General features: G+C 35.7%; 1 protein-coding gene across 1 annotated transcript; it reads right to left on the minus strand.

Moving 5' to 3' along the window:
* Window positions 1-19,276: 19,276 nt before the first annotated feature.
* LOC139843022 (beta-amyrin 28-monooxygenase-like) lies at window positions 19,277-23,383 on the minus strand. The gene is made up of 3 exons (XM_071833109.1): window positions 23,352-23,383; window positions 19,872-20,749; window positions 19,277-19,761 (listed from the first exon to the last, which is right to left on the minus strand). Exons 1-3 carry the CDS (start codon window positions 23,381-23,383, stop codon window positions 19,277-19,279), a joined length of 1,395 nt encoding a protein of 464 aa, XP_071689210.1.
* Between the last annotated feature and the right edge of the window lie 3,828 nt (window positions 23,384-27,211).

Below are 27,211 nucleotides of genomic sequence, written 5' to 3' on the forward strand. Positions count from 1 at the left end.
GCAAGACCTAAGAATTGGCGAATTTGTGTTGGAGTCTTCAGTGTTTCCCATTTACTAATGGCTTCGATCTTGGTAGGGTCAACTTTAATTCCATGTTTACTGACAACATGGCCCAAAAATTGTACTTCTTGTAACCAGAAATCACACTTCGAAAATTTTGCGTACAATTCTTCTTTCTTGAGTATCTCTAGTACCAGTCTTAAGTGTTGCTCATGTTCTTCCTTGTTCTTCGAGTAAATCAATATGTCGTCGATAAAAACAATGAAAAATTTGTCTAAATACGGTCTACAGATGCGATTCATTAGATCCGTGAATACTGCTGGAGCATTAGTTAATCCAAAAGGCATGACTAGAAACTCATAGTGAACGTAACGGGTTCTGAACGCGGTTTTAGGAACATCTTCTTCCTTTACTCTCAGCTGATGATATCCGGAGCGTAGATCAATCTTGGAATAAACATTTGATCCTTGCAATTGATCAAACAAATCATCAATCCTCGGTAATGGGTACCGATTCTTGATCGTTAATTTGTTTAATTCTCGGTAATCTATGCACATTCTCATAGATCCATCCTTCTTCTTGACGAACAGAATAGGAGCACCCCAAGGTGAAAAACTGGGACGAATAAATCCACGGTCCGATAATTCTTGCAACTGGTCTTGTAATTCTTGCATTTCTGAAGGTGCAAGTCTATATGGGGATCGGGCTACAGGTGCGGCTCCTGGTATGAGATCAATCTGGAATTCTACACATCTGTGTGGAGGTAGCCCCGGTAATTCTTCTGGAAATACTCCGGGATATTGTCTTACAACCGGCATGTCATCAATGCTTCTTTCTTCAGTATCGATCTTCTTTACGTGTGCCAGAATAGCATAACAACCTTTTCTTATAAGTTTTTGGGCCTTCATACAGCTGATAAAGTTCAGCTTTGAGTTGCTCTTCTCCCCATAAATCATTAATGACGTTTCATCCTTACGAGGGATGCGGATTGCTTTCTCAGCACAAACAACTTCCGCTCTTGTTTTGGACATCCAGTCCATGCCAACAATTACGTCAAAACTTCCTAATTCTACGGGTATCAAATCGATTTTGAAGGTTTCACCAGCGAGAATTATTTCGCAACCATGGCAAATTTTATCGGCTTTTATCAGTTTACCATTAGCTAATTCAATAGTATATTTATCGTCTAGAGGCAATGATGAACATTTTAGTTTAGAATTAAAGTCTTTACACATATAACTTCTATCAGCACCCGTATCAAACATAATAGAAGCTAGTTGATTATTAACGGTAAACGTACCCGTGACAAGATTAGGATCCTCACGTGCTTCACTGGTACTAACATTAAATGCCCTCCCACGTGCGGGTTCTTTGTTCTTCTCCTTATCAGGGCATTGATTTATAAAGTGACCAGACTTCCCGCATCCAAAACATTTCTTGACATCGGTCGGTTTTGTCTTTACTTCAGAAACGGTGGCATAACAATCTTTCGCCACATGTCCTTTCTTGTTGCACTTATCACAGACCACTTGGCAATAACTTGCATGATGTGTGTAACATCTTTTACAGAACGGATGGGGTCCCTTATAGTTTGGACTTACAGTTGCCCCATCTCGTTTACCTTTAGAAGTTTCTTGTTTCTTCAGGTGAGTACTTTTGCCCTTATAGTCTTCCCATTTCCTCTTTCCTTCAGTTGTCTTGACTTCGGTAATTGGTGCCTTAATCGAACTCTCTGTGATCTGGTCCATGAGTTGGTGTGCCATTGTCATGGCTTTCTGCATCGTATTCGGTTTGGACGATGTAACATTTCCTTTGATATTGATCGATAAACTGTCAATATACATTTCTATCTTTTGTTTCTCGTTTGGCACCAATTCGGGACACAACAAGGCTAGTTCCATGAAACGCTTTTCATAGTTATTGAGATTCGCGCCGATAACCTTCAGATTACGTAACTCAGATTCCATTTTTCTGATCTCGTTTCGAGGACAGTACTCCTCGATTAGCATCTTTTTCAGTTCTTCCCAAGAGATATCATATGCCGTATCTATTCCTTCTGCTTTAGCATAATTGTTCCACCAAGTAAGTGCACCATCTTGCAACGTGCACGAAGCATACTTTGACTTGTCTCCGTTTGCACAATTACTGATTTTGAAAACGGACTCCATCTTTTCAAACCATCGGGTTAGACCGACTGGTCCCTCGGTTCCACTAAACGTCTGTGGTTTGCATCCTTGAAAAGTTTTGTATGAGCATCCGTTTCGTGAGTTTGTGTTTACGGCTGCTGCTTTGGCTGCTGCTTCGGCTGTTGCTTTTGCTGCCTCGGCTGCAGCAATTCTTTCATTCACACGTTTCTCGACTAGTTGCTCAAACTCAGCATCCGACATTTGAGACATGTTTCTTCAATAAACACAACAGATATAATTTAATCATATAGAATATTATAGGTAAAATGAGTTGTCAATAGTTAATCATATCATATTAATAATATGAACCAATTATTATAAAAGCCTTTTCTTCTTATTAGCATTTTATAATTATTTCTAGGATATTACCTACCCGTTAAGTTCATACATAATAGCTAGTACAAGGAATTAACTACTAAAATCCTAATAATATTCCACTATGAAAAATTATTGCGAGTTACTACATTATTATGTAATAATAATAATAAGAAGTAGTAATAATACAAATAATCATTCCATGCATTTATTATTAATAAACCAAAATAATACAATACCATACAATACTGATATTTTACATATGCTTATTTTACATAACAAGATAGAGTAGCACACATAAGCAATAGAATAGCGCATGGAAGATTTATGGTTACGAGGTCGTTTATTCAGAACTATCAGAAACTTCTTCCCATTTGGTTCTCTCTGCCAATTGTTTGTGTGCACATGGTCCGACAGACATTCTGGCAGTGTATTTTATTTTTGGTTGGGGTTTTGAGGTACCCGTTGCCTCAGTGGGTTTAATACAATAAGGGTGGTTACGGATCGAATGGTCATATTCCTTTTTAATAATTAAGGACTTTTTATTATTGTGGTTATTTTTATTATCTATAGCAAGTTGGAATTTCTCCTTAGTGATCTCTTTTATTTCATTAGCGAAATCCTCCTCCTTACTGATTTCGTCAGATGACGAACTGTCTGAGTCATGTGTAGGAGAATATGATGACGAACTGCGAGAATATGTACCAGTGGTCATGAACCGAAATCTGCCAGGCGTAATCGGCACAACCCGCCCGTCGGAGATATATCTGGACCAATGTCCATATTCATTTAGAAATGGACGATCCTCGTTTACTCCAGGGATCATGGGTCCATGCCAACGATATTGTGGCTCCAGAAAACTAGAGTTGGGTGGAGCTGGAACCTCCTCTGGGTTTACCGGGAGTTGAGATTCCCCGGCTAACACAATTTATTCTTTAATAGGTATTGGAACGCCCTTTTCAGTTGTGGATATAATAGATTCAGTGTCCGATTCCGAGTCGTACAAAATGATAGGATTAGAAGAAGTCATCTATCACATAATTGAAACAACAATTACGTTAGCATATAAATATATCACATATAATGTTTTTGACCAAATAATAAGCAAAAATCAGTAAAAACAGATATGGTCATAGTCCAGACTCACTAATGCATCCTAATAATTACCAGTTAAACACACTAATGTAATTTCTGGTTCCATATGACCTCAAGCTCGGATACCAACTGTAACGACCCGTCAAAATCGCTATTGATGCGGCACGTTAATCATTGATTCCACATTGAGGTTTTGACCTCTATATGATACGTTTTGATAAAATATTGCATTCATTAAAATAAGTGACTTTCTAAACATAGAAAGTTATAAACATGTGGGCGAGTGCTTAGGTATAAGCAAAACCCCGAAATACATAAGTCTTTAATTTACAGGTTGACATCACAGTCCAATTATTTATTACACAACGCAGTTTTATTTTGAATGCAATAAACTTTGTACAAAGCATGAGAGACTCCATGCAGGCAACAAGCACATCACAGCGGAAGCATTCTAAGGACCTGAGAATAAAACATGCTAAAAAGTCAACACGAATGTTGGTGAGTTATAGGTTTAATTGCTCGAGTCATAAACATATATAAAGATAGACCACAAGATTTCATCAAAAGTTTATCAATAGATTCTACGTAACAGAGCACCCTGGTAACTAAACTTAAAGCTAGAGTGATAATTACCCCATTCGTTTTAATACGCGCAAACCAATGTGTCTTAAACTCAAATAACATACGTCCGTTAAAAGGATAGCGCTCTAGCTCGGACGGGGATGTCAAGCCCTATGGATCCATATACAATTATTCGCGCCCACCAGTCCATATCCTATGTACTGGCAGCTACTAGTTACCAAAGCTAGGGGATTTTCGGTTTAACTCAGTGTAGAATTTAGTATGTACTTGTGTCTTATCGCGTTTAAAATAAATTGCATGTATTCTCAGCCCAAAAATATTTAAAGTATTTAAAAAGGGAGACTATAACTCACAGTTCAATATTGAGACTCAATATTGTAGGCGAATTGCGTAGACGTAATGATGGTAGATGACTGTATGGTTGGCCTTGGATTCAAGAACAATACCCAGAACAATACCCAATATTTCCTTAGCTTAAAGCGGTTTGAAACCCGAATTAAAACACCCTCGTATATACCTTATTATTATTAAACTTAAATTATAATTAAAATTATAATTATAAATATTGTTTACAAAAAAAAGAGTGTGAGATTTTACGTCGAACAAGCTGGCCTTTTATAGGCATATTTTCTGAATTTAGTCCCCATGCGATCGCATGGGTTTTCAGTGCTTTTGTCATGCGATCGCATGGCTGCCCGAACCCCTTTTGTTTGCTAGTTTGTCGACATCAAATAGTGTTTACTGTAGCCCATGCGATCGCAAGGGTTTTCAGTGTTTTTGCCATGCAATCGCATGGCCGCCTTATCCGTTTTTGTTTGCTAGTTCGTCGACATCAAATAGTGTACTGCAGCAAATAGTGTTTACTGTATCAAATAGTGTTTACTGTAGCAAATAGTGTTTACTGCAGCAAATAATGTTTACTGTAGCAAATCACTGTAGCAAAGTTGTTTTCACTGTAGCACTACAGCAAAATACGGTTTCACTGTAGCAAATAGTGTTTTACTGTAGCAAATAGTGTTTTACTATAGCAAATAGTATTTTACTGTAGCAAAGTCGTTTTTACAGTAGCAATTAGTGATTTACTTGTACATCTTATAATATATATATATATATATATATATATATATATATATATATATATATATATACATAATATTAAATCATATAGAGAATTGGTTTAAATTAGTCGAAATTTTCCGAGTCATTACACATTAGAACCAATATTTCAACTTACGTTTATTTATTTAAAGGCAGTTTAGATAGACAAGTCCTGTTATATGAAAAAGTGTTTTCGTACAGTTGAAAACTACATCAATTGATTACTATGGAATTCCATCGACAAACATATGGAACCAAATACTATATTGTAAAGTATTTATACTTAATATTTCGTTAACGTTATCAAGTTATAATATATACACATATACATATATAATCATATTCGTTCGTATAATGGTTCATGAATCTTTGGAATTTGGTTGAGGTTAAATGAATGTATGAACACAGTTTAAAATTCTTTAAATTCAACTTACAAACTTTGCTTATCGTGTCGGAATAACATAAAGATTAAAGTTTAAATTTGGTCGGAAATTTCCGGGTTGTCACAAAATTGAATGATTACCTTTAATTTTCGTGCATGTTAAGTTTAAATTTCCTAGTCGAGAAGTTACACTTCACCCCATAAGAACATGAAACGACTCAAACCCATTTTCGAGAAACAACACATTTTTTTACAGTAAAAACTCGCGATGCGGTTCCTCTCTGTCGCGACGCGGTCCACGGTGTAAATCAAATGTCGAGATTGAATCACCACCTGACCATCAGTTCCCAGCACTATGTCGCAACACAATTTTACAAGTCGCGACGCGACATCTCAGTGAGTCAGACACCCAGAACCACAAAATGTATTCGACATTCAAAATACTCTGCGAGTCGAGACGCTGCAGATGTGGGTCGTGGCGCGATTTTAGGCAGAAACAGATACTGCTGTGTAATAACACTTTTAACACCTCAAACTCGACACAACTCCACCGATGACAACCAAAATCATGTTTAACATTTTCCAAACATTAAAAAAAAATTAAGTAACGAAACGGGTATTTCGACCCTTGGGACTCCAATGACCCATTGTAGTTTTAAAACAAACAAAAGACCGAGCATGACGTTTGAGATTAAACAACCCAATCCTAAGTCGAATTCCAAAAGCAATATCTTCTAAGCAACATGTGGTAGTCTTCTAGTCCCTGTACCTACCCTTGCCTCCTCCGCTTCTCGAATCTATAAAAATGTAAACAACGAGAGGTAAGCAATGCTTAGTGAATGTAAACATACTATATACATACATACACATAAAGTGACTAAGCATCAACTATATCATATAATAAACACATACCATGCTCGCGTATAACAATGCAAGCCATAAGCAAGTACCCCCATGACAAGTCCACAAGTATAACTACATTCAAAGTTATATATATATATATATATATATATATATATATATATATATATATATATATATATATATATATATATATACATACACACACACCAAACGCTATGGTTAACCCTTAACCATAAACACACAAGGGTTGGCCGAAAACTCGCGCACCCTAGTGAATCCGAAACTCGCACAATTCACTACCCAAGTCGTAACAACCATGTGGATGACCAAAACTCACGCGTCATAGTGAATTCGAAACTCACGCGATTCACTACCCCAAACCTTAACAACCACGGGGATGACCAAAAACTTACTCGTCTTAGTGAATATGAAACTCACGCGATTCACTACCCCAAACCATAACAACCACGGGGATGACCGAAAACTCAAGCGTCTTAGTGAATCCGAAACTCACGCGATTCATTACCCTAAACCATAACAACCACGGGGATGACCGAAAACTCACGCGTCTTAGTGAATCCGAAACTCACGCGGTTTACTTCCCCAACCACAACGACAAAGGTGTTGGCCAAAAACTCACGCGCCATAGTGAATCCGAATACTCATGCGATTCACTACCCCAAGGGTGGTCACTGAAAACACACTTGTACGGGATAAATCCAAATACACACGGGATTCGCCCCACCACACCCGCACCCACCCTATGCATACATATGCATATAATACATTTACACTCACCTTAGCGCCTTGATGAATGCAATTGAAAAACTCCACAATCCCGTCAATGGAATGTACCTATTCCATTTATCACACAATTAATTACACCATTAGGGTGGATTACCACGAACTCAAATCGACACCTAGTGCAAATATGCCCCAATTACACTTTCGAACACAACACATGCCCAAACTCGCCAATAATCACTAACACTAGTGAGTATGGTTCTAAAACACCCCTTAACCAAATTCCAAGCACCAAGTACCTGTCTTCACCAAAATAAGTTGCAAACCCTAATTATGACTCATTTCAAAATTAAGCTTCCATTAACACACACAAGCTCAAAACACCAACATAATCACTAATAATCTTACTCTATAGTGATTTTTCCCAACCTGTAAGCGCCAAACATGGCCAAATTGTTTACCAACCCAAAACCCACCATTCATGGGTCAACAATCCCAATAACTAGCTTCAATTACCCATTTGCGGGCTAAATGGGTTTTCTCAAGAACATGCAAGTTCAAACCTCAACGTAAACCTCAAATGAAATTAAAATTCGGAGTTAGGACTTATCAACACTACCAAATCATAGCTAGGAGCAAGATGAACAAATTTAGTTCTTGAACTTTGTTGAGAAATAGGCTCTTTCTTCAAGTTTCAAGCTTTCTCTCTCTAAGACCTCTCTCTCTCTCTCTCTCTCTCTCTAAGTGAAAGTGTTAGGGAATTAAGACAGTGAGGATAAGGGTGAGGTTGGGTCAGTTTTGAGGCCTAGTACCCAACACCCAAGTGAAAGGTCCGAATTTTCCCTTTATTAATTAAGAATTACAAATAGTCATGTTCTGCCCGCCTTATGTCACGACACGATTATACAAGTTGCGACGCAACTCCAGCCTGTTTCAAAATCCGAATGTTATAACTCTCCCCCACTTAAACCGGATCACGTCCCCGCGATCCACGCCTTATAACAATTTGGGAAGATGCGGCATCCCAAACTCTTCGGTAACCCCAACCGACACGGAATCTTGCTCACACAAACTTGAGTGAATCTGACACACTTGGAAATCGCTATATTGAAATCGACACACTTGGATACACTAGACCACGTCAACCACAAGCAAGTAAACCATACACATAGTTGCATAAGTACTCCACTCACTAGGACACTGTCACAACCAACATCCTACAGGTCTCACTCCGGTGATTTTAATGACCTAAATACAGCACATCTCGCCCACACAACAGGTGTTTCAAAATCTAAAGTCATGACACGATTCCCTAACCACACACTCTACCGAGTGCAACCCAAGACACAATCTAACACGTACCCCGACCGCAACGTAAGCCGAACACTCGCTAAATCTGTCTCCAATGGAGAACCCAAATTAGCTAATGGCTTACTTAACTCTCCGCATGTCATAGCAAAATGAACAACATATAAACACCACGTTTAAAAGTACATGGACATCCTTTCACGGTGTACGCTGCCATTTCCAATCTCTTCCTCTCATCCCCCACTAACTCAGAACACTTGCCTTGCGGTGCCTCTCTTTATGGTAATTGAAACACACAATGCCACTACCTCTAAAGGATGGTCTCAGACATTCCCAACCCTTTCCCCACAATTGAAGCATCTTGAAGTACTAATATATGACCCTCATTTCCTCACGCTACATGTGCTCTCGTTTGCACTCATTGCTTTCTTGTCCGGAACACCAAGCGATTCCAACTTTCTCTTGCCCAAAGTATGATCAACCGCCTTCAGAGCATGTGACTCGAAACCCTTAGCCACCACAAATAGCTTAGCAAAGGAGTCTACTTGCTTTAGGATAATCTTCCCACGTAAATCATCTTTCAAAGTCTCATGAAAATTTTCCATTAACAACCGACCATTCCCGATATATTCGAGAAAAAATTGGGCCTTTGCCAAGAAGGAAGTCCTAAGAGTATTTAGGTCCATAGACCTTTGTCGTATATTTCGCAACTCATTACGCAACCTTGTTGTGTTCGGAATTCCTCGAAAAATTCCCTTTTGAAATCGTCCCACGATAACCCACGAATTGTTCTTCACCGACCGAATCAATCTTACCATCTAACCACGTCTTCGCGTTTCCCCTTAACAAACTAGTAACTAGTCTCGTCTTCTTATCGTGCGGGCATTCAATTGTTCAAAAACACCCCTCGATATCCGAGATCTAACCGGTACTCTGTAATGGATCGGGGTCTCTCGCATTAGTGAATCATCTGAGTGAACATTGATTCGTCCATCTGGTTATTCGTTTATTTACTTTTCGTATTTAGTTTAATTACAAAACTCCCACTTTTACAGTTTTACTTTAGGATAATTAGTAGTTTTTAATTCTTAAACAACCGCTCTCTGTGGATAAACCTTAACTTTCTAAATACTTTACTACATTGCTCGGGATAGTTTCCCTATTCGTGTGATAAAATCTGTTTAGTTTAGTACATTAATTTTAAGTGTGGTTTTACCATATCATGACTGATCGTCAGATCACTTCACGTTGTGCGTTAACGGCCACCTTGGGAGTAGTGTTATATCATGAGATGTATAACACTATTGGCCATGCGAGCACCGATCCCTTATGATTATGGTTAACCATATTTTGTGTGTGTGTTGTTTATTTAGCATTCTTATATTGTGATAACATGTTATTGATGATGCTAGACTTGTATGCATTGTATGTGAAGTGTTTGTAATAGAGGTGACTTATATATATATATATATATATATATATAATTATTGCATTCACTAGGCGTAAGCTTACCCTCTCGTTGTTTACCTTTTTATAGGTACCCACTTGATGTGGAGATATCTAGTTGACAAACTAGATTGATTTGTAGTTGTTTGAGTTCACGGCGGGATTGCTCGTGGCTTATTGTAATATCCTAAAATTTCAACACAAATTGGTGCTGCGCACCAGCGTGTGAAGTTTGTTGGGGCAAATTTGTAATATCTTGTAAATAAGAGTGGTAATTTGGTCTTTCGAGTTATGACGGGAGACCCAATTTTTGGCCTTTTTTGGCCTTGAAGCTTTATTCAACTTCCAAATATTTCTTGAAATTCTAGAGCTTTTAGAGAGAGAAACCGTAGGTAGTGTGAGAAAGCTTGATTCAAGAGGAGAGGTGTTGATTCTTGCCTGTTCTTAGCATTCATCTTGCAAATATCAGCTCCTAGACTCGTTTTCTTGTCCAAGGTAACCTTCAATCCGATTTTAAATTAATTGATTTGATTATAAGTTAGGGTTTTGGGATTGGTGTTGGTGATACACTCAGTATGGGGATATTTGGGTTTATTGAGTCTAATGAGGTGTATGAACCCTAAAATGGTGGGTTTTGGGGTTGGATGACGAATTTGATTATGGTATTGTAGATAATAAATTCATTGGTGACTTGTATGTGAAGAACTAAAAGTCACAAGACTTGATTTTGTGGTCAACTAGCGTGAATTTGGGGAATGACCAAATTAGGGTTCAAGTCTAACTTTTTCGGGGTTTGGAACTTAATGCTTGAATTATGCCCTAATTTAGTGTTTTAGGGAAAGAGTGCAAATTTTGGTGTTAAAAGTTAGGTATGAATTGGTCATTTGTGATCAGGTGCAATTTGGGTCGAAATTGCACTTGATGGGTTAGTTGACTTGTGTGATTGGTAGCTAAATTATGATATTTAGCTTTGTTATGTATTATGTGATAGGTGATTCACATTTGGCGTGTACTGAAGATTTAAGTTTGTTTAGCTTAGCTTTGAGGACCCAAGGTGAGTATAAATGTTATATGTACATGGGCATGGGTCAAGTGGGGTGTGGACTATGCGTTGAACTACACCGTATATGGACTATGAGTTGGACCACGAGAATGTGGACTAAGAGTTGGACCACGAGTATGTGGACTATGAGTTGGACCACGGGTTTAGTGGACTATGAGTTGGACCACTTGAGTGGACTATGCGTTGGACCACACGTTAGTAGATACTAATCGTTGTTAGTAGCGCCCATGATTTTTGATAATATTCATTATTGTTATAAATGAGTATTGGTGTTTATGCGTTATGGCAGGCCATGTTGTGCTTATTGGGTATGTGATATTTGCTTGTGTGGATCCATATATATATATATATATATATATATATATATATATATATATATATATATATATATATATATATATATATATATATATATATATATATATATATATATATATATATATATATATATAGGGGCATGATCAATGGGGAAGTAACCAATCGGGGGGAAGAGGGGGGAAGCAAAATTTTTATTTTTTGGTTTTTTTGAAATTTTTTTTTTCCGGCATCAAGATCACACGAAAATATGAACATTTTGAAGAGACACTTCGTGATGAATGTTATTATTTAGGCTGGAAAACGATGGACAAAAATAACATTCAAGATAATATTGTTCGTGAAGAATATGAACGTTTTTTTTCTTCATGTTTTGTGAAGTAAAATTTAGCCCGATTTAGAGTTTAGGGTTTAGGGTTTAGGGTTTGGTGTTTTGGGTTTATTCCATAAACCCAAAACACCAAACCCTAAACCCTAAACCCTAAACTCTAAACCGTTCGTGTTAAAAACTCAATCTAAATCCTAAATCTAAATCCTAAATCTAGACCCTAAACCCTAAATTTCTAAACCCTAATATCTAAACCCTATAAACCCTAATATCTAAACCCTAATATCTAAACCCCAATAGCTAAAACCTCAAAATACGCTAGAAAAACACGATAATTGTTATATATTACTTCTTCGAGCCTTTTCCTGCCAAAATAAAAACATTTATCACAAAGTGTCTCTACTAAATGTTCATATTTTCATCTCATCTATAATGTTCGTGAACAAAGTTTTTTCAAAAAACGAAAAAAAAAAGTTTTTGCTTCCCCCCGCTTCCCCCCGAATGGTTACTTCCCTCTTGATCCTACCACTATATATATATATATATATATATATATATATATATATATATATATATATATATATATATATATATATATATGTATGTATATATATATATATCTTCCGTATTAACTAAGATTTATGCTTACTCTTGTGGTTGATATCTTTTTATAGATTCAAGTGCAGATAAAGGCAGGGTTAAGCTCGGGAACTAGATGGCTACCATGGTTTATTGTACAAGAATGCTTTGGTTAGATGACCTAGGTTTGGGTAGTGAATTACCAAACACCATGCTTGATCCATCTTTTTGTATTAAACTCAAATGGGTCAAATTTTCTACTTTGATTTGTAATGGGTCGTGTAGTGCCCAAGCTCATGGTTAATCTGATGACATTGTATTTTGAAGTATTATTGTTATCAAAACAGGCATTAATCAAAATGTGCATTGGTGATTGAATGTATATTTGAAAACGGGTCAAAAAGGGATTTTGAGGCTAAATTGAAGTTTCAGCTATTTGGTGCGTCGCACCTTAACAAGGGATTGGCTACTGACTTCAGAGTGTCAAATACCAGCTTTATGGTGTGCCTCATCGGTTACTTAGTTCGTCGCACCAGTGTCGTGGTGCGCCGAACCTGAGCTTCGATGCGCCACACCATACGCCTATTTATAAAAAAATGTGTCAGTTTTTGATAAACAGGTTTCGGTCGTTTTACTTATTGGACTCGGGTAGTGGATGGATAATCCCCGATATCATGCTCTTGGTATCGGGTTGGGTTATTGAGTAATAACCCGTGCATTCTTGTAACTTGGGTCGAATTAGTCACTTGTTTTAAACGGGTCGTGTCAAGCCCATGATTGTAGTGACCCGAACTTTTCCATGATTATATATATTATGTGAGATTAATATTTACATGAATAAATATTTTCAACATGTTAAGCAATCAAAATTATTAAGACTTTATTAATTGAAACAGATTTTGTGTTAACATTTGACCACCCAGTTTGTCTGATGATTCATGAACGTTATAACTCGTATATGACATGATAATATATATATATATAGACATATGGATATGTTTAATATGATGAAATGATATTTAAGTATCTCATTATGTATATTAACAACAAACTATATACATAAAAGAATACTACTAACTTAAGGAATTCAAAACGATATCTATATGTAACGATTATCGTTGTAATAACGTTTTACTATTTATATATCATATTAAGATATATTAATACATCATGTTATCATGATAATGTAACAATTTAACATCTTATTAAGTATTATAACAATGGATTAATTACATTTAACAAGATCGTTAACTTAAAGGTTTCAAAACAACACTTACATGTAACGACTAACGATGACTTAACGACTCAGTTAAAATGTATATACATGTAGTGTATTAAGATGTAATAATACACTTTTGGAAGACTTCAAGACACATATCAAAACACTCATACTTATCAAAGTTAGTTACAATTGCATTCTCATTCATTTTCATCAACAATTCTACTCGTACCCATTCAGTATGCGTACTCATATTATACCCAACTTTTAGATGTACATACTATTGGTATATACACTTCAATGATCAGCTCTTAGCAGCCTTAATGAGTTACTTAAACATGTGGGAACCATCATTTGTCAACTAGCATGAAATATCTAACAAAACAACAAACTAATGGAGGCTATATGACAAGCCATATTCACGTTTTCCATGGCACACACAAACACTTTCATTTTTCAACTTCCATGCATCAAACACATCTCTCTCAAGTTCTCTCTTGATGTTCTAAGTGTTCTTCATCATTTTCATCAAAATCTACATCAATCTAGCTCATAAATTCATACATAAATCAACTACAAAACAACTACTCAAGAACACATCAAGAACACTTTCAAGTTTACTAGTTTACTTCCAAGCTTTCTAATCCATTCCAAGTAATCATCCAAGATCAAGAAACCTTTGTTATTTACGGTAGGTTATCTTTCTAATTAAAGGTAATATTCATATTCAAACTTTGATTCAATTTCTATAACTATAACTATCTTAATTCAAGTAGAAATCTTACTTGAACTTGTTTTTGTGTCATGATTCTACTTCAAGAACTTTCAAGCCATCCAAGATCCTTTGAAACTCTAGATCATTTCTTGTCATTTCCAGTAGGTTTACCTACTATACTTGAGGTAGTGATGATGTTTATAACATCGCTCGATTCATATATATAAAACTATCTTATTCAAAGATTATAACTTGTAATCACTAGAACATAGTTTAGTTAATTCTAAACTTGTTCGCAAACGAAGTTAATCCTTCTAACTTAACTTTTAAAAATCAACTAAACACATATTACATATCTATATGATATGCTAACTTAATAATTTAAAACCTGGAAACGCGAAAAACACCGCAAAACCGGACATACGCCGTCGTAGTAAAACCAGGGGCTGTTTTGGGTTGGAAAAATAAAAACTATCTTAATCTTTGAATTTGAAGTTTGTTTTCTGGAAAAATGATATTTCATATGAACATGATACTATATCCAAAAATCATGGTTAAACACAAAGTTGAAGAATGTTTTTCAAAATGGTTATCAAGATATCGTTCTTTCGACGGAAATGACTACCTCTTTCAAAAACAACTTGTAAACTTATTTTTGACTATAAACTTATATTTTTTCTATTTAGTTTCATAAATTTTAGTTTTTTATGAAACCATAGCAACTTGATTCACTCAAAACGGATTTCAAACGAAGAAATGATGGGTAAAACAAAATTGGATAAATTTGCTAGTTTTAGCTACGAAAATTTTATAACAAATCTATACTAACCATAACTTAACTAACTTATACTGTATTATACATGTAATCTAACATATATTATGTAATCTTGATAGACCATAGACACGTATACAATGTTTTGACATATCATATCGACGTCATCTATATATATTATTTGGAATAACCGTAAGTCACTTTATATGCGGTAATGCTCGAGTTAACATATAGAGGGTCGAGGTTGATTCTAAAATAATATATATACTTTGAGTTGTGATCGAGTCTGAGACATGTATACAATGGGTCGTGGATTGATTCGAGATAATATATTGATTTAATTATGTACTACTAACTGTGGACTACTAATTGTGGACTACTAACGTTGGACTGCTAACTTAACAATTTAAATCGTTAAAACATAATAATATATGATATGAATATATTTCTATCATACTTTGTGATATGTATATATTTGTTATCGGTTCGTGAATCAACCTGTGGCCAAGTCCTATTTTCCGACGAAGTGAAAATACGTGAAAGTGAGTTATAGTCCCACTTTTAAAATCTAATATTTTTGGGATGAGAATACATGCAGTTTTATAAATGTTTTACAAAATAGACACAAGTATGCGAAACTACATTCTATGGTTGAATTATTATTACCGAATATCACCCTTTTTAGTCTGGTAATCTAAGAATTAGGGAACAGACACCCTAATTGACGCGAATCCTAAAGATAGATCTATTGGGCCTAACAAACCCCATCCGGTTACGGATGCTTTAGTACTTCGATTTTAACATGTCCGATGAGAGTCCCATAATGATGGGGATATTCTAGATGCATTTTGTTAATGTCGGTTACCAGGTGTTCACCATATGAATATTTTTATCTCTATGCAGTTTTTGCGAAATGCCTGATATGAGATGGATATTTATAAAAAAATGAAATCTTGTGGTATATTATTACGATTTGATAAATGTATAGGTTAAACCTATAACTCACCAACATTTTTGTTGACGTTTAGGCATGTTTATTCTCAGGTGATTGTTAAGAGCTTCCGTTGTTGTATGCTAATTAAAGACAAGATTTGGAGTCAGCATGCTTGTATTATTGTTTAAAAACTGCATTCGGAATTACCTTTTGTTGTAACATATTAATGTAAACCATTATGTAATGGTCGTGTGTAAACGCTATATTTTAGATTATCATTATTTGATAATCTACGCTATGTCCTTTAAACCTTTGTCAATAAAATAAAGGTTATAGTTTGTTTTAAAAACGAATGCAGTCTTTTAAACACGTCTCATATAGAGGTCAAAACCTCGCGACGAAACCAATTAATATGAAACGTTTATAATCTATATGAACGGGACATTTCAATGATTATCGTTGGAACTAATATTTACGTAATTTGAAGTGTTTTGTGATTTGAAAACAGGTGATAATTGGTATTGATTGGTTTAGTGTCAAATGTGTATGTGGCAACGGGTCAAAAGTGTTTAACTATGCTGAAACTGCATTTTCAGCAGTGGTGCGCCGCTCCAATGAGGAGGTACGCCGCACCATAAAACAAGATTTGCTACTGACTTAGATTTTTCTAAAAACAGTTATAGGGTGCACCACACCGTTGATTAGGCGCGCCGCACCTGTTGTCAGTAAAAAAAATGTGTGTCGGTTTTTAATAAAATGGGTTTGGGTCGTTTCAACCGAATTTTGATAAGGCTTACAGATCCTAAACACACGGTAACCAAGTGAAAGTGACAAGTGATTTCCTCTAAGACCACTTCCAATGGGGAGTCCGCCCAGCTCGTCCAGGTAGTTGCTTTGAAGGGCGGCGATGTTTCAATGCTCGCCCAGCTTGCCCTTGGTGCTCACGCCCTGCGTTATTTCGTTTGATGATAGATTCGAGAACGAACGTAATTGTTTAAAACTAGCCATTATTTTCGAACATATGTGTCGGTTTATTTGTGAAAGCCAAATGTACACGATGTGCAACGCTTGATATCTAAATATCAAGAAATGATATTTTTAGGATGCTAGGAAGCCTCGATTGTATGCATTGGGGTTGGAAAAAATGACTACTTCTTGGCGAGGACATTATACTCGAGGTGATAAAGGTCACCAAACTATTATGTTGGAAGCTGTGGCTTCGTCCAATTTGTGGATTTGACATGCTTTCTTTGGCCCCACTGGTTCAAACAAAGATGTCAATGTACTTGATCTATCCGATTTATTTGATATTTGAAACAAGATAGCACTCCACCTTGTAAATTTATGGTTAATGGATGTAACTTTAACGAAGGTTATTATTTGGGCGATGAAATTTACTCCAAATGGACAACAATTGTTAAAATAATTTAAAAGTGCGATTGACCCAAAGTCCTCGAAACTTAAACAATATCAAGAATCGGCAAGAAAAGATATAGCTAGAACGAGCCGTCGGTGTCTTACAAGGTCATTTTGCAATCATAAAAAATCTGGCGATACGGTTTTACATCGAAAAAATCTGTCGTATTATGTACACTTGTGTTGTTTTTCTCAATATGATTACAGAAGATAACAGTCGTGCAATGTGTCAACTCGAGGGAGATTATCGCCCGATTCGTCGTCCTCCATGTACAATTCAAGAGAGAATTGATTTAGAAATTCAAAGGGATTACGAAATACGTGATCGTGGCCGCTACACATCACCTACTACGAGATATGCTTATTGAACACACTTGAAACCTTTCACCTAATTATCGTGTTAGAAATCATCTATCCAGGAGACTTTCACACAATCACGAGGTGGGACCTTCTCACATTCCAGATGACGAAGATAGAGAAGTTGAACGACAATCCGAAGAGGATCCCGAAGACGATGAGAAGTTTTACTGTATTTTTTTACTCTTAATGTATTGTTTTTAATTTTAATTTTTAATGTAATGCATTGTGTAGTTTTAATTTCTAATGTAATTTAATGTAATGTAACATTGTTTAGTTTTGATTTTCAATATAATGTTATTTATTTTTAATTTCAATGACGGTAGTTTTTAAAATAATAATATATATAATTTTGAAGAAGTATGTCATGGTTGAAAGTATTAAGTGTTGATTTAGTTATGGTGATGAAATGTTAATATGATGTTGATGTGACATTTAGTGCTAAAAGAAATATGTTACGGTTGAAAGTGGTTTAATCTTTATATCATTCATATAATAATCACCATTGCGACATTACATAGTCATAATATCTTCATTGTCCTACATTCGTATAAACTCATTGCTACACATATGGATCATACATCGAAACACAAAACAAACAAAGGAGCTCTAATATTAACATTTTTTTTGCTCTTGTGTTAGCTATAAAACAATCACAAAATAGTCAAGCGGGCGGGGGCCCTGATGTTATTCTTTGACATCCTTGTAAGATGTTTAGGGTTCAAATCTTATGGTGGCTAAAGAAAGATTGGATAAAACCACGGAGTAATCTTGCTGGACCGCGTACATTAGAGTAAGGGTTGAAATACTCGCTCACCCGGATACCCGAACAAGGAAAAACCTTATAACTATTATTTTGAGCTTTAAACAGTTTGTTAGATCTCAAAGAATGACTTTGTATATTTCAGATGATCATGGAGATAAAAATTCAACCAGTTATAATCTCCAGCTTTAGCTTAATAGAGTGTGAACAACATGATATCTCAAATGACCATACTTGATATATTACAATAACCACGATGAGAAAGAAGTGGTAGAGCAGGGCAGGTCTTTAAAAATTGAATATCTTTAAGAAGGTATAAATTTTAGGCCTGTTGGCATCCTCTTCTTATAAAAGGATAGGAAAATCCTAGATTTGTCATATGTTTCCGTAACAAATGGTTCTGTTAAAAAGCAAGATAAATAACCCGGCCACCTATATATTTCTTCTGATTAATTATAAGATTGATTTATTACAGTTTTATTCATCCTGTATGTTATACATTTCATACATCTTGTTCATAACCAAAAACCATGATTCAGTGATCTGGCTCGAATTAGTGATTAGCAATAGTGTTCATCAAGACATTAAACCCGTTTTAAGTCATCACTTTGCAAGTATGCATACAATAACAGAAAATTCATTACATATATGATTTTCTACAAGTGCCTTATTCTTAAACATATTGAATATTATTGATGTAAAAGAATTATCTATCAAACAGTTATAAGTACGTACATATATGAATAACTAACACAATCCTTAGCAAAATATATAAATGACCATAAATAAATTTATTTAAGATATATGAGGGTAAATACGAATAGGAAGACCCTTGGCTGGATGGGGCAACGGGTTATATACAATTCGTTCATCAGCATTTATTTTCTCCCATTTGAACTTTGTTACAAGATGATGAATGAACACAAGTATTGCTAGTCGAGCATACTCTTTTCCTGGACACAGATGAGCTCCTCCTCCGAACGGCACAAAGGTATAAGGTTCGGGACCATTGCCTTCGAATCTTGATGGGTCAAATTTTTCGGGTTCCGGAAAGAGTTCAGGGTTTTTGTGGGTTGAGAGTGCAGTCCAATATACCTTCCAGCCCTTGGGGATAGAGTAACCTTCGTACATGAAATCGGTCATGACTTGTCTATAACCTTGGCTCGGTTGGGTTAATCTTATAACCTCACGTGCAACTTTCCATGAGTAATTCATCTTTGATAGATCTGACCACTCCAACTGTTCTCCAGGTGCTTTACACTTTGCAATTTCAGTTTGTTCTGCATGTACATAAATAGATAAACGTTGCTATTTACGTGTGCTATATCTGAAGGGTTTTTTTTCTTTTTTTTGTATAAACATAAACACATTATATTCGAATTATACGTACCGTTGTAGACTCCATGATAGATTTCGGGCAACTCAGCAAGAAACTGTACAAGTGCAGCACAAGTGGTGCTCATGTTCTCATACCCTCCAATCAGTAACCCTTGAATCTGGTCAGCAATTTCATCTTCTCCAGGGAACTCGCCATTTTCGTCCCTATAGACAATGAAGCGTGACAATATGTCTTGGGTTGGTGTTGCTTTCCCTTCATTCAAATCAATTTTTCTTTGTTTCGCTATGGCTACAAGTTCTTTTCGTATAAACTTGGCTGCATTGATCGCTCTTCTATATGGTGTCATAGGAAAATCAATTGGGATTGAAAGAAACCCTTTACCGATGGCCTCAAACGGGCCGAATAAATATTTGATCAGTTCGGGATCATAAATATTAAGTAAGATCTTGCAAGCTAGCTCAAAAGTAAAGGTTTTAGCGAGTTCATAAGCCATAATTTCTTTCTTCCCCTTCCATTTAGATTCAAAATATTGTTGTGCAACATCACCAATAATGGGGACAAATTGTTGCAAGGCTTCCGTCTTGAGAACGTTTATAAGGAGTTTTCGAAACTTGCTATTTCCTGAATTAAAAGTTTCCTGGGAAGATGGAAAGATTTTGGCTATTGTTGTTGGTAACCAAGGTTGCATAAGTTTCTTCTCATTTGAGAACAAGAACTTATTACCTTGAGGACCACATAAAACCGCAACGTCCTCTAGCATAAGAGAAGTTCTAAAAACTAGAGACGAAAATTTGGACATGCGGTCGTGTAAGAACTTTTCAGGATGACCTTTCCACCCGGCGCCAAAATACTCGAAGCTCTCTCCAATCATCGGCCACCCTTTACTACCACGTGGCAGTAATGCTTGATTGTTGCATCCCTTCGAATACCTAAAAAAATGAAGGTAAGAATAGATGAAAAGAACAACGAGAGATAGAAGAGAAGCAAAAGTACACAAGATATCCATTTTCAAACTTAATTTGTGACAAATTAATTGTTTCTTACGATTAATTATGTGAGTTATGCATACAAGAACCAGTAATATAAATAGGAAGATGAGTGCATTATAAATAGGAAGATGAGTGCATTATAAATTTGTTTGACTATACAACTATCACGTGATTTTTCCTGGACGGGGATGTGTTATCACTAAAAATAAATAAAGTGTCATTTTCTAAGAATTTTCAATATTTTTACTAGTGAAATAACCCGTGAAATCACGGATTTGTTTAAACGAAACAGTTTAATGATATGTTTTAGGTATTAAGTGAACGTAAATGTAAAATTCATTTAGTTTAATGACCCGTGAAACCACATATTTCGACTAAGAAACTTGTTGTTGTTTTTACAAACATATTGATATATTTAATTTAGTCAGAATAAATGAACTACATTTATTCTCCCACCACTTTCTTCCAATTTTGATCACAATTATTATTTTTCTTATCATAAAAGTTACATTACAATATTTTATTGAGACACATATTTCGCATACATATGTAACGTAATGAATCTCGTAAAGAATAAATCTGTATTTGAATAATAATAATAATAATATAATAATACTCCCTCCGTCCCTCTACAAGTGTCCAGTTACTTTTTGCACAAAGTTTTAGGAAATTCCAGTAACTTCATTTTCCATCAATCAGAAATCTTCTCTCTTCAGAATAACCTCTTCTGATTGGTTGAAACATCAAATAGATACTTGAAATGGGACAAACCCAAAATAGAAAGGTGGATCATTATCATTTTCATTATTGTAGTAATATCGTTGGTCAAAACAAAAACTGAAGTGATACTGGTGATGTGAGCAAAAGAAGTAAACAATTCTAATTAGTTAGATATACATATCAATTTTTTGACGAAACATGATTTATAGTATCCGTAGCCTATCAATTAAGAGAAATTAACAACAATAAAAAAAATTACAGTCAGCTAAAGATATATAAAGATAACTAATAGTGATCACATTATGTATTCTCACCTTATAATAGCTTTATACCATTGAGAAGAATTATATGATTAGCATGTATCGATTATGGTAGTTAATATCATAGTACATAGTTTGGAGAAGAAGAAAAAAACAAGCATGAATAATTGCCGCTAAAAAATTAGAGCATAAAGACGTATCACATTAAGATTAAAAAATGGGTAAATATGATGAGTTTATATGTTTAAAATGGACTCATATGATATAATCATATTTAAATGGGTAAATATGTTATTATTAAAGTTAAGAAGGGTATATATATGATAAAAACCCTAAATAAATAAATAAAATATTTAATTAAAATATTAATGACATCATCAAGATGGTTTAGATTTTTTTCTTTTTATTTTTGATTTTTTCTTAACAATGGAATTAGTCTAATTATGACATTATCATTATAGGATTTTAATAGAAACTATAGATAATAATTTAAAACGTGAATAATTTAACATGTTTTTAAGTCCTATAATAAATGTTGCAATATTTTTTACTCCGGAAGTGTGACAAAATTTTGACATTAAAAGCATTCAAAGGAGAAAATCCATTGACACTTAAAGTTGTCAAAAAGTTACTATCACTTTATAATTTTTGACCCCACATTTTTTCACGTATCAAAATGTTTGACATTATAATTATCTAGCCTTCTAACTTGTACTCCCTCCGTCCCACTATAAGTGTCCATATTTCCATTTTGGGATGTCCTATTACAAGTGTCCATATTGTACTTTCAACAAATGAGAAGAGGTTATTCTGGAAAGAGAAGATTTTTGTTTGGTGGAGAATGAAGTTAGTGGGATTTTCTAAAACTGTGTGTAAAAAGTAAGTGAACACTTATAATGGGACGGATGGAGTATAACTTATATTCCACTTTTAAGCGTAAAAAATCATTCAAAAAGTGTCAAAAACTACGAGCTTAGTTTTAGTGTAAAGTAATTAAAAAAATCTCTTGACAAGAAGCTATAACAAAATGACACACGTATAAACGAAAATAGAACAAATAAAATAAAATAAAAAATACTACTATTCGTCATCGAGACTATGCATAACACAACACTATACCAAAGTAGTCGTACCATCCACATTATAGTCACAACATTAACATACAGTTTGGTCATAGATATGTGGTCAACACCCCATGCCTCAAACCAACAAGTCCCTCTACTCGAGTACACCCGACCTCATCTGCAAGTCGAATTGCTGGCTATCTTCCATGTAAAAAAATATGATCCAATGTCTCCACCACCTGATAGATACAACTATATTAAGTACTACATAATTACATCCTACACACTTAATATAACCGGCCCGTTATAAACTGCACATTAGTTTGAACGAGGGGGATGTGAACCCCTGCATTGTTGCGGGAATATTTTTAATATATGTTTTCCTTAGAATAATTTACATGTAGTGAGTATAATGGAAAAGAAGTCTTTTTTTTACGGCAAAAAATGATTATATATAATAAAAAGGCTCCTATAGACTTCTCTATCATTTAACATTACCTTCTATCTTTTTTTTTTTTTCGAACAGCCATTTTATAAACAACCTCAACCTAGCAAGTCGCTAGAAGAGGCGCACAAAACAAAGAGTTACAAAGGATTATGAAACCAAACGGTCCTAGATAAATTACATTTGCTTCTATATCTAATCCAAGAAAATGAAAAATTACATATAGAATCAAAAAGATCACATTTCTTCAATTTTTGAGTACCGAAAATCATCCCGTTTCTGAACCGCCACATAATCCACATATATGCTGCTCCAATGACGTACGCATGATCCATCTGTTTTCTCGAACACGACCAAGCATCCAACCAAGCTATCCAAAGCAACCATGAGTCGAACGAAGGAATACCAACATTAGTCCACACTTGAATCCTTGACCACACCTCTTTAGCAACTGGGCAACCAAACAAAGTGTGATCCAAAGACTCAATAGCATAAGAGCAAGATGGACAATTAATTTGTTGAATCTCCAACCCTTTTTTTGACAAATTGAGACGTGTTGGGAGCTTATCGAGAGCCACCCTCCACAGAAAAATATTGACTTTGCGCGGTAGAATTGATACCCATTTAGTCGCCACCTGAGCCGTTGGTAACGTAATGTCATCAAAAATCTTTCTACCTGTACAAACTTTGTAGCACCCATCAGTCGTTAATGAGCAAACCCATGTATCTTCCTGTTCGGTTAGCACTAAATGCGAAACAGTAGTCAACAAATCTTCAACTTCAGCAAGATGTCGACATGACCGCAACGGACGAATCCAATTCCATTGCCAATCACCATTAACGAACCTGTCCGCAACTAAGCAGTCATCATTAGCATCAAGTTTAAAAATACGATTGTACCTCATAGCCAACGAAGTATCTCCAACCCACACGTCTTTCCAAAATCTTGAATTCAAACCGTTGCCAACTTTCTTCTTAAAAACGTCATGACGAATGATGTTCTTGTCATTCAAACAACTCCATGATGAAACAATGTTTCCCCAGACGCTTGACTTATGTAGCCTGTGATTCGTGCCAATACCTTCACGACCATAAATCTCTTTAATAGCCCGTGTCCATAACATATCAGGTTTATTCAAAAATCGCCATTTCCATTTTAACAAAAGAGCCATATTGAAAGCTTTCAAACTCCCAATGTTTAGACCTCCCTTTTCATGTTGAGCAAGAATTTGCTCCCACCTGACCCATGCCATTTTTGAGTTCCCTGAATCTCCGCCCCAAAAAAATCTCATTCGACTACTTTCTAGACATTTTAAAACCCCTGAAGGGCACTTAAATAAGGACAGTAAATAAATGCCTAATCCTCCCAATACAGCTTTTATGAGTGTCAACCTACCTCCAGAAGACAACAAATTCGCCTTCCATGATGACAACTTTTTTTCGAACCTAGCTGTTAACTCAGCCCAATTATGCAATGAATTCATGTTTGCGCCTAAAGGTAAGCCCAAATACTTGAACGGTAGATTGCCCGCTAAACAACCTGTTTGTGTTGCCATAATTTCCAGTTCCGAAGGAATAACACCTATTCCGTAAACATTTGATTTCTCCATGTTGATCTTCAACCCCGATGCACGATAAAAAACATTCAAAATCTGGACAATGTTCGACATGTTCATTGAGTTCCACTCCGATACGATCACTACATCATCTGCATAAAAAAGATGTGAAACATTAAAGTTAGCTGCACCAACTGATGCTCCTTGAAACAACCCCGAGTCGACGCCTTCTTCCAGCATAAAATGTAGTCCTTCCATCACAATCAAAAAAAGAAAAGGACTTAAAGGATCACCCTGGCGAAGTCCCTTTCTGATAGGAAACTCCTCAGTCGGACTACCGTTTATCAGGACCGAAGACCTCGCTGAATTAAGGCACATTTTGATCCACGTTCTCCATTTCGAACCAAAACCCATTCGCATCATCATATAATCCAAAAATTTCCAATTAACCGAATCGTACGCTTTTTCGAAGTCAACTTTGAATATCATGAGTTTCCGATTCTTCCTTTTATACCATTCGATAACTTCACTCAAGATTAAAGGCCCATCTAAAATCTGACGCCCTGTTATGAACGCCGATTGGACATCGCTGATTATCTTATTTATAACTCGGGACAATCTATGTTCAAGCACCTTTGCAATAATCTTATAAAGCATACCGATTAATGAAATGGGTCTAAAATCCTTAATAACCATTGGTTTCGACACCTTTGGGATCAAGGCAATGAAGGCCGACAATGCTCCTTTATTCAGACAATTCGAATCAAAGGCCATTTTGACTGCACGCACCACATCACTCTTCATTAAATCCCAAAATGATTTGAGGAAAAAGAAAGAAAAGCCATCCGGTCCCGGAGCCTTATGATTACCGCACTCCCAAACCGCTATCTTTATTTCTTCCTCCGTTATTTCTCTATCTAACCACTCCCTATCATTCGAATTTAGGCATCTCGGAGGAGTAATGTTTGGTATAAATACATCATTTGTGTCTGCATCGAATTGATTAGCATAGAATTTATAGAAGGCGGCCTTAATATCAGTTGGATTAGATATCCAAACACCATCAATGTGGATTCCATTAACTTGTCTATGCTGTCTCTTTTTATTAATAATTCCATGAAAAAACTTGGAATTCTCATCACCTTCGATATCCCAGTTAATCTTTGCTTTCTGTTGTGCATCCATCTCCTCATATCGAGCAATCTCCTCGATCTCCATATAACTCTTTGTCCTCTCGTCTAACTCCTCAAGAGAGGCACAAGAGTTTTCGATCTTAATCTCAATCTCATGTATCCTGTCCCTTAACCTAGTCAAACAGCTCTTCTCCCGTTGTTTATTATTAATCACCCATGATTTGATCTTCTGTTTTAATCTGCGCATTTTGTCATAAAAAGGAACATTCATGTCATCATCTAACCACGCCTTCTCCACAAACCCTTTGAAATCATCTCGTTGAAACCAGGAACTAAATACCTTGAAAGGTATCGGCCCAAAGTCTCTGTTATCAACATGAAAAAACAATGGAACATGGTCAGACCAAGCACGGTTAAAAGCTTCGAGTTTTACCTCAGGAAGAATATCTGCAACATTAGGTGTGACTAAGAATCTATCGATCAAGCTCATTTTTGTGCCCGATTTGTTCATCCATGTATATCTCCTCCCACCTAACGGCACATCAATCAAACCAACATTATTAATAAAATCATTAAAATGTTGAGCCCCAATAGCATTAAAATTCGTTCCAAATCTGTCCGCTTCTTCTCTGACTTCGTTAAAATCTCCAAACATGATATAATACCCATCATTTCTTTCTTTGAAATCAGCTAGAAAATTCCATAGACGATTCTTCTCCCCTAAATCTTGTGGACCATAAATGTTAATGATAAAAAAAACACCATCAACATGAGTACATCTACCTTTAACAATGACGTAGTGATCCCCACACCATATCTGCTCCTTGAAAAAGACTTTTGGGTCCCATATGGACAGGATGCCTCCCGAACGACCTCTTGATAAAGAACACGCGAAATCATAATTGAAATTTCCCCACATCGTTTTTAACCGAAAATGTTCTAGTCGAACCATTTTTGTTTCTTGAATACCCAAAAACATAATATTATTTTTGGAGCACAAATCTTTCACCCACACTTGTTTCCTCCTTTTCTTACACCCTCGAACATTTATGGACAAAATCTTCATTTATTCACACACTGTTCTCCAATACGATCAATTAAATTATGAAAAGCTTCTTGGCAATCTGAGACATCCACTCCTAATTTTTGACCCATGTTAACAATATTATCCAAAGCACAGAATAAAGACCCATTCAGTTTTAATTCATTACTTACGTTACCAAT

Source organism: Rutidosis leptorrhynchoides, chromosome 4 (assembly GCF_046630445.1).
Source record: "Rutidosis leptorrhynchoides isolate AG116_Rl617_1_P2 chromosome 4, CSIRO_AGI_Rlap_v1, whole genome shotgun sequence".
In the NCBI taxonomy this organism is placed as follows: Eukaryota; Viridiplantae; Streptophyta; class Magnoliopsida; order Asterales; family Asteraceae; genus Rutidosis; species Rutidosis leptorrhynchoides.